Source organism: Bombina bombina, chromosome 4 (genome assembly GCF_027579735.1).
Source record: "Bombina bombina isolate aBomBom1 chromosome 4, aBomBom1.pri, whole genome shotgun sequence".
Taxonomy (NCBI): Eukaryota; Metazoa; Chordata; class Amphibia; order Anura; family Bombinatoridae; genus Bombina; species Bombina bombina.
This window is the reverse complement of record NC_069502.1, coordinates 261580113-261595261: the sequence shown is the minus strand read 5'-3', so window position 1 is coordinate 261595261 and position 15149 is coordinate 261580113. Positions and strand designations below refer to the sequence as shown.

The following is a 15149-nucleotide window of genomic DNA, read 5'->3' as shown; positions in this document are numbered from 1 at the left end:
TTTATATTTTTTGTAGTGAAAATACTTAATTACCCCCCCCCCCCCTGTATCCTGTTGAACCAGGTGCAGATAATTAAAGTCAGGGGTCCCGTAAGTTTGATTCTTTTAGACATTTCTGATACAGGGTTGTAAATAGCAGAGAAGGAAAAGCAAAGACAATTTACCCATAATATCCTAAAATCATGAGGCCTTCATGACAGTGTGAGAGAGTTTCTTTCATGTACATGTTTATCTGTATGTTATGTGTGTGTGTATATACATGTATATCTGTATGTTTTGTAGTGTGTGTCTCTAAATGTGTGTGTGTACAGGTATATATGTATGCTGTGTATTTATGTGTAAATGCAGTGCATAGTCTGTGTATGTTATTTAGTGTAGTGAGTGGGTTGTGTGTGTCATTTGACAAATGTATATGCTGTGTATTTATGTGGGTTGTGTGTGTCATTTGACAAATGTATATGCTGTGTGATATGGCTAATGTGTACATATGGTTATGTATGCTGTGTAGTGTGTGTGTGTGTGTGGGTGAGTGTAAATGCAGTATAGTGTGTACACATGAGTAACGTGTGTGATGTATAGTATAGCATGTGTGTGTATACTTTGTAGTGTGTGTGTGTGTGTTATGTGCATAGTCTTTGTATATTTGTGAATATTCTGTGTAATTTAGTAAGCCTGTGAAGTTGGTGTGTATATGCTATGCATACAATTAAAATGTTATTTTTTTCCCCTCTGCATTTACCCAGCCATAATATGTGTGCTGGAAAGGCAGCTATAGATAAGGAGCTGATCTGAGCATGTAGCTGCCCAAGGGATACTGCAAGAGCCTTGGATCTCACCAGAAGTCTAGTTTAGGCATTTAACTGATGTATGTGTGGCTGTAGTATTCATGCATCTGATCTAAAGTCTAATTTCACATTTAGATAGCATGGGCACTGAAAGAACAAATCATCTGATCTAAGTTCAAACAGTAGAGTAGTTTGACTGTAAAAAGAAATCTAAAATTAGGCCAGGACTGCTCTGCCTTAAAATGCCCGAGCCTATTTGTGATCCCAGTCTGGGCCTGATCCCTAGTCTAAAGGTTCCACCTTAAGATAAAGGTGATTGTTAAAGTTCCACCCACTCTCCCTTTCCTATTCCTGTACCAAAGTTCCAGTTAAGATTTCAAAATATGAATATTTGTAAGAAACCCTATTATTTAGTTAGTAAAATAGCACACTGATAAAATATAATAGTGTGAGTTTGAGCAGAGGCTACAATCTATCAATCTATAGTATGTTGCACTTTTATTAATGTATAGTTATCTCACCATTTTCACAGTGCCTCCCATGGTAGCGTGGTGGGCATAGACATGTGTAGGAGTAATGATATTGCTGACAGATTCCACCATTCTTGCATGGATTCTCTTTACATGGGCTTAGATCTAGGGAGATGATAAGAGAAAGAGCGAAAGTAACAATAAATAATCAGTAATTCGAGGACACATATCATCCAATAAATGTACCCATACCAGTAGTTTTTATGTCATTACAGCCCAGGCACATTTATCCACCACATTATGCGCACTTCTAGAAATTAATATAATACTTAATATGTTAATAAAGCTAAACTTGTAATTTTAAAGTAACTGATAAATGAACAAAGTATTAACACAATTAGGTCCAGATTACAAGTGGTGTGCTAATTAACGCTCCCACTCAAGCGTTAACTGCTTTAGAAGTAAGGTTTGTGATCCGATTGCGCTCATATTGTGAGTTGAAAGTTAACTGTTTCCACTTGCGTACTAACCCGACAAGTGCAAAAATCAGTAAATGGAGAGAAAAAGTGGAAAAAACCTAATACTCCACTTACACGCAAACCCAATCACATATTCTCATGTGCGCTTATATACATGATTATATATAGGTATAGATATATACCGTATATAGGCATATCTATTTATAAATACATAAAACATATTTTGCTATCTGAAGAACATTGGAATGTGAAATATTTACATTAAAAACATAAACACTTTGTTAAATATGAATATTGCATAAAAATGTTTTTTTATGTTTTCATCTACTTAAAGGACTACTCAATGCAGTAGAATTGCATAATTAACAAGTGCATAATAAAAAGACAATGCTTTAACACCTACTCTGAATTTCAAATAAGATTTTTTTCTGACAAATGTATTTTTCCTCTCATTTTACGGACCACTGTACCATGTGACAGACATCAGCCAATCACACACTAGTATACTTATAGCCTGTGAGCATGTGCTCTTTCTGAATCATAAAAGTTTATTTTGACTTGAGTGTCCCTTTAACTGCAAAGGGCTCCAATGCACTTATACATATGTCTATATATGTGTACATATGTATTCATGTGTTTATGTGTATATATGTCTGTAAATACATATATACACATATAAATACATATGTGCACACATATAAACATATATATCTATATACAGGGTCGGCTCCAGAACAAATTAAATGGGGGAGCATTTTTTTTCACGAGGGGCACGCATTTACAAAGCATGTATGAGAGTCAGAATAATAGCAGACCTACATATTCTGCAGGAAAGTGTAGCTTCTGACTGGCTTATCCCCCACTATTAACATTTGGAGAATATGTGCTAAATCACTAGGTAAAAGAGTGAAGTCTAAATCCTATGCAGTGCACTAAAACAGAGCCATTAAACTTGAGACCCCCAGTGCAATAGCTCCTTAAAAAAATTCACCACTTTATCACCATGATCCAAAACCCTTAAACCCTTAAAGATTTAGCTATGCAGCATTACATAACAATTAATTATTTTATTTATTATTTTTAAAGTGTATGATCATATCAATATTTTTAAAGGGGACACAGTATTCCATTTGGTTGGGCATTGCCCCCCAATGCCCCCCCTTGGAGCCGACCCTGTCTATATATACATACATATCCATCTTTAGTCATGTATATGTATTTATCTCTATGCTAAAGCCATTTACCTGCCTTTTTTTTTCTAACACCTGAGATCGCATATCTTTGAGCCTTTATAACTTTTGTGTGCAATATTTTTTCTTAATAATTTTTATTAGATGGTGTTATGAGTGTAACTATACTTTGTAATGTATTTTGATGTGTTTTGCAAAACAGTTAACCAGAGTGTTTAAGTCACAGTAATCATTCTAGCGTAAATCACAATTGCGTTCAAGTGATCACACTTGGGCCTATAGTTATCAAGGTCTGTCACACCTGATCCGACAGTGCGGATCAGGTCCGACAGACCTCGCTGAATATGGCGAGCAATACGCTCGCCGTATTCAGCATTGCACCAGCAGCTCACAAGAGTTGCTGGTGCAATGCCGCCCCCTGCAGACTCGCGGCCAATAGGCTGCCAGCAGGGGGGTGTCAATCAACCCGATCGTACTTGAGCTTGATAAATATGCCCCTTACTTTCAACTCGTAATGCGAGCAATAAGCTATACGAGAGCAAACACATGCGATAAACCCCTTGTCGCTCCCACGCAAATGTTTGCGCTCCACTTGTAATCTGGCCCTATATATTTAACAGAAGATTTACTGTTTACATTGAGTAGCTGCACTAACAAACATCATACTCAATACTGCGCCATATTTAGTTTATCTCTCATAGGTATGCAGCAGCAGCGAAGGTTTCTTGGACTGTAAGGTACTGTTGATTTGTCTTCCTTTATAACATTTGAGTTATGGAGGCCTATTTATCAAGCCGTCAACTGTGCTGCATTTGCCGGCACCAATACGCTCGCCTAACATCGCGGCCGCTGACCTGAATACGCTCTCCTTATTTATCAAAAAAGCTGTCAAAAATCTGCGCACCAAGTACAGGGCTATGAGCAGTGGACTGTTGTTAACTAACAGTCATCGATCTCGCTGCTATTCGGCTTTTTCCCAACTTTATTTATACCCTGTCACTAAACACCGCCACTATACTGAAATGTTTAACCCCTATCCTGCCGCTCCTGGACCCCTCCGCAACTAAATAAAGTTATTAATCCACATCCCGCTGCTCCCGGAGCCCACCGCAGCTCTAATAAGTTATTAACCCCTATCCCACCGCTCCCGGAGCCCACCGCAACTAAATAAAGTTATTAACCCCTATCCTGCCGCTCCTGGAGCCCACCGCAATTAAATAAATGTATTAACCCCTAAGCCCCTGGCCTCCCACATCACTACCACTTACTAAACCTATTAACCCCTAAACCGCCAGCCCCCCACATTGCCATAACAGTGGCATGCGGTGAAGTCAGAGGCTGGTGAGGCACTAGTTATGATACGCTGGAGAAATACATATACCGCAGACCACAAGTACCCCCAACAGGGTAGGTTTTAATTATCACTGAACCAGTGCATAGATTAAATAATACGCTGATGGGTGAGAGCATGTTATTAACCCTTTGAGTGCTAAGCTGGATTTAATATTTTTCAGATTTTTACTATTTTTAACAAAAAAAAATGTTTTGACTCCCCCCCCCAGATTCTCAAGACTCATACCATTGGAAAGGTTAGGCGATTACCTTTCCAAAGGTGGGTCTTGAGGGTCTGTAGCTGCTCAGATCCCTGAGATACAGGTTTCTAAGCAGCATGCCCCCTTTCCCTATATTTTGTATTGTCAATTTTAAATAAAGTCGCGCGGTGACGTCATCACGCCATTGTGGGTGATGTCACCGCACGTAATGGGAAGCCCCGGCGATGCCTGTCACTATGCAGGCCTGATCGCCGGGGTAGGAGCGGGTGGGAGCACCCAGATTGCCAAAAAGGTAGTTGAGTGCTAGCAACGGCTCTGAGCCATCGTTAGCACTCAAGGGGTTAACCATGGTGTTACTGATCATCTGGTTATTTCACCTTTGCACTGGTTCAGCTATAATGAAAACCTTACCTGTTGGGGGTACTTGAGGACCACAGTTAAGATACATTGCACTAAAGCACCAGCTCATCTGCAATATATTGATTACCTGACAAATAAAGCAGGTTGAAAATCCACAACCAAAAACAACTCATTTTCATATCCCTGCATGTAATAGAAACTACTATAAAGAATAATATGCAAAAATACTGTTCTAAAAATCCAGTATAAAACTTAGAAGCTAGTGCTACCAGTTTAGCTTTATCCATATAATGGTGGTTGATTTACTTATATCATTTTATTAAGCAATCTGTGAATTTGCTAATGCTAACAGCTATTATTAATAGAGACCATAATTTAAAATGTTATAATAATATCTCACATGATGCGAGATATTCTTACATTTTAATGATGGTCTCTAATAATAGCTGTTAGTATTAGCAAATTCACAGATTGCTTAATAAAATTATATAAGTAAATTAGCCACCATTATATGGATAATGGATATCAAAGGTTCATGCTGTGGTGTGAGATATTTCTAACATCACAGCATGAACCCTTGATATTCATATAATGTTGGCTGCTAAGTTTTACCTATATAATTTTATTAAGCAATTAAATCTACTTGCTAATTAATGCCTAACACTTACACTGACAGGCACAGGCAGCTCAGCTCTAACTGTACACTACAGAGTACACCAACCATTTCAAACCACAGTGCTGCTGTGTGGCACACAAAAGGTTAACAACAGCATTTGTTAATTGTTTTGAAAAGGTTATTTTACTGTTCAACTTCTAAATCTAATTCCAGTTCATGCTGCAAAATAAAAAAGGAATGATGGTATTCTGAAAGCAATATGTAATGTGTATTAGATAAAAACCTAATATTCCTTATCTCATGAAAGGAATTTGTGGGCCACTTCTTCACAAACAAACTCAGCACCGCATTAAAACTAGCACTGCATAACTAAAATAACAGTATCAGAGAAGAATACAGGAGCAGCAGGTTGCTAACGTTTTTTTTGTAATGCAATTTACTCAGAGTCAGTGATTGATTGGCATTGCTATCATTGATTGCTTGTAGGCTGTCCCTTTAAAGTTATGTACTACATTATCTTGCAGTATATGTATATATAACAACACATCACCTGCTGTGTAAAGCTCAGCATTTAGAACACACTACTCACTAGATGCTTTAATAGCCTTTATACCAAGCCCACTAGATCACCACTCTACCCTAAGCAGAGTACGGTGCCCCACACATTACCATGCCACACCCACCAAAAGCCCATTGTAGCCCTAGCAAATGTACCAAACCCCACATAGAAAGAACAGCCTAGTCATACAGCACAGCCCACTTGTAATACCCTGCACTATTTGCTACGTGTGTGAGCCACAAAACCTGTATCTACTAAACAGCCCACAAGAAAGTTCTCCATCTTGTATTGCAGCAGGTACTAAACCCCCACTCAATCTGTGCATAAACACCTTGTTAACCTGTAACAACTTGCAACTTTCTGCTATAGCCCCACAGTGTAACACCCCACAGCTGTCTGCTAAAAACCACGCCCAACAGGGGGAACCCTCTACTACTTTATCATTCTTACCCACAAAGTGTTAATACCAGAATACACTCCATTCTACATTCCCTACACAACCTCAAAAAGAAGCAGATCTTACACTCATTAAGCTCAGCTCCACACCCAGCTTTCCACATCAACACCACAGCCTGTAATAAAGGTTTAGAGTTTTAAATCCTGTATCGTGATGATGTTGTCCTATCCATTCCCAGTGTTTTTCTCACAACCACTGATCCCTATGCCCATAATACCACACCCATTACACAGCATTTTACTTCAGTCTAGTATAGCTCCCAACAGCTTATATTACAGTAATATGAGTCCAAAACCACTCCCCAGCCGAACCAACCTTCTCACTTACTTGCAGCACATAATGGTAAGAAACACCCTAAACTAATTACTGCTCAACTGATCAAGGGAATTGCTTACTTGGCTGTTAGTATATTGTGCATCAATGTATTACAGGCAGCTCAATCACTTCTCTCCTGTGATAGATCTCACAGCTACCTATGGCAAACCTCAGATCTGTACTTACCTCACCCAAAAGGCTCCATGGATTGATACTCTATGTCCAGCACAACTCTCCTTATTACATGCAGGTCGCTCAAGCTGCCTTATCACAGTCTTAATCCGTGCCTTGCATTCCCGCCCGCAGTAGTCAGTCCCAGTCAGACATGCTCCTGTCTGATTGGCTGAGGGGTGGGCAGGGCTCCCGAGGCTTCTAGAGACAAGCCTCCATTCATATTGCACAACGGAAGGGTGGCTGGCCTCTACTTCCTTGCGCAATATGAATGGGTTTACTTAGTACTCCATATTTTTTGTATTACACTACTGAATTTGGTGGCAGGGGTGGGGGGTTAGGGGGGTCACCTTTGATGACCCAAAAAATATTTTTTTTAAAAATAATTTTTAATTTTTTTATAATTATTAATAAAGAGTGTAATTACACACATTGGACAGGGGAGGCACTGCTTTACCTGCCTCCTATGAATGCACGTCACTGCGCCATAAACTAAACAACCCGCTAACTTTACTTTAAATATTAACTCATCCCTGTCTTATAATATATTTAAACTTACCTTTAGAATTAAAATAAACTATATTAAACTACTAATTAACCCAGACCTTTTTTTTGCCGTGGCACACTTTTATACATTAAAAAATCCTGCGGCACACCACCATCCCAAAATTTTACAAAATCACACATTGTAGCCTAATACAGCATATATATATATATATATATATATATACACACACACACTGTACTGGGCTGTCATGTCATGACTCCTTCAAACTATACATGACGTGATGATTGTCTGTGAATGAATGTCAATATGTCATGGTTGTAAATGATGCCTGATGAGCCTGTCACATACCTCCCAATATTTCAAAATTTGAAAGAGGGACACCCCCGCACTCCAATCCTCCGGTCATGTTCCTTGTGCTGAGAAGGAACGTGAGTGACGTGACCTGGCTGAAACTCTTCTGGAGGAGGAGCAAAGCTGCGCCAGCATGCATGGGGGATTGAAGTGTTGCGTGGTGCTGCGTGTAGAGCCGGCACTAGATATGTGTTGTGGTGGGTGGGGGATCTTTCCAAGTGTAAACACGGGTCGGGGAGGCGAGCTGCCGATGCGCAGTTACCCTCAGTCATTATCTTACTCAAAATAAAAAAACGGCCCAGAATAAAAAACAAACAAAATTTAAAAAATATGTCACACTGTTGTCAGTCTGCCGCGGCACACCTGAGGATCTCTCACGGCACACTAGTGTGCCACGGCACACTGGTTGAAAAACACTGAATTAACCTACCCTAACTTTTATACTACAATTACATTAAACTATATTAAACTATTAATTAATCTACCCTAACTATTATACTAAAAGTACATTAAACTATATTAAACTATTAATTCATCTACCCTAACTATCATACTAAAATTACATTAAACTAACAATTAAATTAACTATATTAAATATTTAAAAACCTAACCCTACTCAAGTTATTTAAATCTACAATAAAGAATTACTAAGTTCCAAAAAAAACCAACAAGTTACACAAAATAAAAAACACAAATGCCTAGATTTAGAGTTCTGCGTTAGCCATCAAAACCAGCGTTAGGGGGTCCTAATGCTGGTTTTGGCCGCCCGCTGGTATTTAGAGTCAGTCAGGAAAGGGTCTAACGCTCACTTTCCAGCCGCAACTTTTCCATACCGCAGATCCCCTTACGTCAATTGCGTATCCTATCATTTCAATGGGATCTTTTTAATGCCGGTATTTAGAGTCTTGGCTGAAGTGAGCGTTAGAAATCTAAGGACAAGACTCCAGACGCAGAAAAAAGCCAGGAGTTAAGAGCTTGCTGGGCTAACGGCGGTTCATAAAGCTCTTAACTACTGTGCTCTAAAGTACACTAACACCCATAAACTACCTATGTACCCCTAAACCGAGGCCCCCCCACATCGCCGCCACTCTATTAAATTTTTTAAACCCCTAATCTGCCGACCGCACACCGCCGCCACCTACATTATCCCTATGTACTCCTAATCTGCTGCCCCTAACACCGCCGACCCCTATATTATATTTATTAACCCCTAATCTGCCGCCCCCAACGTCGCCGCCACCTACCTACAATTATTAACCCCTAATCTGCCGACCGGACCTCACCGCTACTCTAATAAATGTATTAACCCCTAAAGCTAAGTCTAACCCTAACCCTAACACCCCCCTAAGTTAAATATAATTTTATTCTAACGAAATAAAATAATTCTTATTAAAAAAATGTATCCTATTTAAAGCTAAATACTTACCTGTAAAATAAACCCTAATATAGCTACAATATAAATAATAATTATATTGTAGCTATTTTAGGATTAATATTTATTTTACAGGCAACTTTGTATTTATTTTAACCAGGTACAATAGCTATTAAATAGTTAATAACTATTTAATAGTTACCTAGTTAAAATAATTACAAAATTACCTGTAAAATAAATCCTAACCTAAGTTACAATTAAACCTAACACTACACTATCAATAAATTAATTAAATAAACTATCTACAATTAAATCAACTAAACTAAATTACAAAAAAACAAACACTAAATTACAAAAAATAAAAAAAGATTACAAGAATTTTAAACTAATTACACCTACTCTAAGCCCCCTAAAAAAATAACAAAGCCCCCCAAAATAAAAAAATGCCCTACCCTATTCTAAAATAAAAATTTAACAGCTCTTTTACCTTACCAGCTCTTAAAAGGGCCTTTTGCGGGGCATGCCCCAAAGAAAACAGCTATTTTGCATTTAAATAAACATACAATACACCCCCCCCCCAACATTACAACCCACCACCCACATACCCCTAATCTAACCCAAACCCCGCTTAAAAACCTAACACTAAGCCCCTGAAGATCTTCCTACCTTATCTTCACCACGCCGGGTATCACCGATCCCTCTAGAAGAGGGTCCGAAGTCTTCATCCTATCTGGCAAGAAGAGGTCCAGAAGAGGGTCCGAAGTCTTCATCCTATCCAGCAAGAAGAGGGCATCCGGACCGGTAGACATCTTCATCCAGGCGGCATTTTCTATCTTCTTCCATCCGGCGCGGAGCGGGACCATCTTGAAGCAGCCGACGCGGATCCATCCTCTTCTAACAACGTCCTAAGTCCGAATGAAGGTTCCTTTAAATGACGTCATCCAAGATGGCGTCCCTCGAATTCCGATTGGCTGATAGGATTCTATCAGCCAATCGGAATTAAGGTAGTTCAATCGGATTGGCTGATCCAATAAGCCAATCAGATTGAGCTCGCATTCTATTGGCTGATCGGAACAGCCAATAGAATGCAAGCTCAATCTGATTGGATGATTGGATCAGCCAATCCGATTGAACTTGAATCTGATTGGCTGATTCAATCAGCCAATCAGATTTTTCCTACCTTAATTCCGATTGGCTGATAGAATCCTATCAGCCAATTGGAATTCGAGGGACGCCATCTTGGATGACGTCATTTAAAGGAACCTTCATTCGGACTTAGGACGTCGTTAGAAGAGGATGGATCCGCGTTGGCTGCTTCAAGATGGTCCCGCTCCGCGCCGGATGGAAGAAGATAGAAGATGCCGCTTGGATGAAGATGTCTACCGGTCCGGATGCCCTCTTCTTGCCGGATAGGATGAAGACTTCGGACCCTCTTCTGGACCTCTTCTTGCCGGATAGGATGAAGACTTCGGACCCTCTTCTGGACGGATCGGTGATACCCGGCGTGGTGAAGATAAGGTAGGAAGATCTTTAGGGGCTTAGTTTTAGGTTTTTTAAGGGGGGTTTGGGTTATATTAGGGGTATTTGGGTGGTGGGTTGTAATGTTGGGGGGGGGTGTATTGTATGTTTATTTAAATGCAAAAGAGCTGTTTTTTGGGGGGCATGCCCCGCAAAAGGCCCTTTTAAGGGCTGGTAAGGTAAAAGAGCTGTTAAATTTTTATTTTAGAATAGGGTAGGGCATTTTTTTATTTTGGGGGGCTTTGTTATTTTTTTAGGGGGCTTAGAGTAGGTGTAATTAGTTTAAAATGCTTGTAATCTTTTTTTATTTTTTGTAATTTAGTGTTTGTTTGTTTTTTGTAATTTAGTGTTTGTTTGTTTTTGTAATTTAGTTTAGTTGATTTAATTGTAGATAATTGTAGATAGTTTATTTAATTAATTTATTGATAGTGTAGTGTTAGGTTTAATTGTAATTTAGGTTAGGATTTATTTTACAGGTAATTTTGCAATTATTTTAACTAGGTAACTATTAAATAGTTATTAACTATTCAATAGCTATTGTACCTGGTTAAAATAAATACAAAGATGCCTGTAAAATAAATATTAATCCTAAAATAGCTACAATATAATTATTATTTATATTGTAGCTATATTAGGGTTTATTTTACAGGTAAGTATTTAGCTTTAAATAGGATTAATTTTTTTTAATAAGAATTATGTTATTTCGTTAGAATAAAATTATATTTAACTTAGGGGGGTGTTAGGGTTAGGGTTAGACTTAGCTTTAGGGGTTAATACATTTATTAGAGTAGCGGTGAGGTCCGGTCGGCAGATTAGGGGTTAATAATTGTAGGTAGGTGGCGGCATTGGGGGCGGCAGATTAGGGTATAATAAATATAATATAGGGGTCGGCGGTGTTAGGGGCAGCAGATTAGGGGTACATAGGGATAATGTAGGTTGCGGCGGTGTACAGAGCGGAAGATTAGGGGTTAAAAATAATATGCAGGGGTCAGTGATAGCGGGGGCGGCAGATTAGGGGTTAATAAGTGTAAGGTTAGGGGTGTTTAGACTCGGGGTACATGTTAGGGTGTTAGGTGCAGACTTAGGAAGTGTTTCCCCATAGGAAACAATGGTGCTGCGTGGAGCTAAACGCTGCTTTTTTGCAGGTGTTAGGTTTTTTTTCAGCTCAAACTGCCCCATTGTTTCCTATGGGGGAATCGTGCACGAGCACGTTTTTGAAGCTGGCCGCGTCCGTAAGCACCGCTGGTATTTAGAGTTGCAATGGCGGTAAATATGCCTGTACGCTCCCTTTTTGGAGCCTAACGCAGCCCTTCTGAGAACTCTAAATACCAGCGTTGTCATTTGGATGGGCATTGCCCTTAAAAGGGCATTTAGCTCTTTTTCTGCCCAAACCCCTAATCTAAAATTAAAACCCACCCAATAAACCCTTAAAAAAAAACTAACACTTACCCCCGAAGATCCAGTTACAGTTTTTGAAGACCCTACATCCATCCTCAACGAAGCGGCAGAAGTCCTCAGCGAAGCTGGCAGAAGTCTTCATCCAAGCGGGCCAAAGTTTTCATCCAAGCGGGCAGAAGTCTTCATCCAGACGGCATCTTCTATCTTCATCCATCCGGCATGGAGCGGCTCCATCTTTAAGACATCCGGCGCGGAGCATCCTCTTCTTCCGACGTCTTCTGAACAATGAAGTTTCCTTTTAAATGACGTCATCCAAGATGGCGTCCCTTACATTCCAATTGGCTGATAGAATTCTATCAGCCAATCGGAATTAAGGGGGAAAAAATTCTATTGGCTGTTGCAATCAGCCAATAGGATTGAGCTTTCATCCTATTGGCTGATCAAATCAGCCAATAGAATTGAGCTTGCATTCTATTGGCTATTCCAATCAGCCAACAGAATGCGAGCTCAATCCTGCCGGTTCGTTGAGGATAGATGTCGGGTCTTCAAAAACTGTAAGTGGATCTTCGGGGGTTAGTGTTAGGTTTTTTTAAGGGTTTATTGGGTGGGTTTTAATTTTAGATTAGGGGTTTGGGCAGAAAAAGAGCTAAATGCCCTTTTAAGGGCAATGCCCATATAAATGCCCTTTTCAGTGCAATGGGGAGCTTAGGTTTTTTAGATAGGCTTTTATTTGGGGGGTTTGGTTGTGTGGGTGGTGGGTTTTACTGTTGGGGAGTTGTTTGTATTTTATTTTACAGGTAAAAGAGTTGATTTCTTTGGGGCAATGCCCTGCAAAAGGCCCTTTGGCCCATTGGTAGTTTATTGTAGGCTAGGTTTTTTTTTATTTTGGGGGGGCTTTTTATTTTCATAGGGCTATTAGATTAGGTGTAATTAGTTTAAATATTTGATCATTTATTTTTTATTTTGTGTAATTTAGTGTTTATTTTTTTTTTATAATTTAGTGTTTTTTATTTTGTGTAACTTAGTAATGTTTAATAGTAGATTTAAATCATTTGAGTAGGATTAGGTTTTTAATATAATAGGGTAGATTAATGAATAGTTTAATATAGTTTAATGTAATTTTAGTATAATAGTTAGGGTAGGTTAATTAATAGTTTAATATAGTTTAATTTAATTCTAAAGGTAAGTTTAAATATATTATAAGATAGGGATGAGTTAATATTTAATGTAAAGTTAGCAGGTTGTTAAGTTTAGGGTTTAATAGCTTAATTTAGTTTACAGCGATTAGGGGTTAATAGATTTAGTAAGTGGTAGTAATGTGGGAGGCCAGGGGTTTAGAGGTTAATAAATTTATTTAGTTGCGGAGGGGTCAGAGAGCGGCGGGATAGGGGTTAATAACTTTATTTAGGTTGCGGTGGACTCCGGGAGCGGTGGGATAGGGGTTAATACATTTACTTAGTTGCGGTGGGCTCCAGAAGCGGCGGGATAGGGGTTAATATATTTATTTAGTTGCAGTGGGGTCCAGGAGCGGCGGGATAGGGGTTAATAACATTATGTAGGCTGCGGCGATGTCAGGGGCGGCAGATTAGGGGTGTTTAGACTCGGGGCTTATGTTAGGGTGTTAGGTGTAAACGTAACTTTAATTCTAGCATAGAAATCAATGGGATATCTGGCAGTATCGAACAAAAGCTTTCGCTGCTTTCAGACTCCCATTGATTCCTATGGCATCCGCAGCCTCCAGGGTAGCGGATTGAAAACCAGGTACGCTGGGCCAGAATAGTGGCGAGCGTACCTGTTAGATATTTGATAAATGACAAAAGTTGTCAGATAGTGCTGAATTTGTATTCGGAACATTTGTAATGACGTAAGCATCGATCTGTGTCGGATTGAGACCGGCGGATCGTATGTTACGTCACAGATTTCAACTTTTGCCGTTCTGTAGGCTTTGATAAATGGGGTGAATCAGGCTCTCCACAATTACACTGCTGATAAATAGGCCTCATGGACAGAGGTGTGATATTTTAATATTCTTATAAAGCAAATTGAATGAAATACCATGTGCCAACATATCACATTGCTATAACTAATTTTATCCATGTGTGATATTTAATATTTTTGTTTGTAGGTGAAAGCATATTAATTTCTATTATACAATGCTAGTGACTTAGCAGCACATTTAATAATAATTTGAAATCTCAGTGAATACAACACATATTTTAAAGGCTTCCCTGTACTTCATTCCTCATAGGGAATTGGAAAGGATACATTAAAGTTATTACATGCCTTCAATGTCTCCTTAAAGGGACAGTACACTGTAAAATTGTTTTTATATGAATGTATTTTCAATGACTTGTTATACCAGCTGCAGAGTATAACATTTATGAGAAATTTTTCAGTTTATTTGTGTATATGAAGTAGCTGGTTTTGTGCTTTTAAACCACAGCCTATTACAATGGGTTGAGCTTCAGCTAATATCAGATCTCATTATGTTATCACTTTGTGTACACACACTTGCTTCCTTATCTTATATTTGTTTAGAAAACCAAAGCTCAATACTTAGAAAGAACAATGGAAAAGTATAATTTTATTACTTAAAGTGAAGGTAAAGTTTATTAAATTCGAATATATCAATTAATTATTTCACCATAGAATAAGCTAATCGCTAACTTTATTTTATATATATATATATTTTTATTTTTATTGTATTTAAATCTATATATTTCCCTACCGTTGCGCAAATTGACATAGCAATCACAAATGCGCATGCGATAGTCGGCGAAACAGAGGAAACAAACGGGAACGCGCTTTTACTTAGAGATGAAGACATTTTAGCGCATGAGCATAGCATCCAGTAGGCGGATGACGTGGGGTCACGGCCGCCTAACGGCCAGATTTTCAACTGGCTGATATAAAAACGTGACCAGGAGATAAAAAAATTTAAAAAACGGGTTGATTTTGCGGAGCTGAAAAAGGGGAATTAAAGCCAAGATTACTGGATTTATAATAAATATTTTTAAAAATCATCAATGAAACTCCTATTTATTTCT

General features: G+C 38.7%; 1 protein-coding gene across 1 annotated transcript in view; it reads right to left on the bottom strand.

Moving 5' to 3' along the window:
- LOC128655337 (coagulation factor VII-like) overlaps positions 1–15149 on the bottom strand; it is a 70783-nt gene that overhangs the window by 35110 nt on the left and 20524 nt on the right. Inside the window, 1 exon segment of the mRNA XM_053708985.1 lies at positions 1307–1420. Within this exon segment, the coding sequence (XP_053564960.1) occupies positions 1307–1420 (114 nt within the window).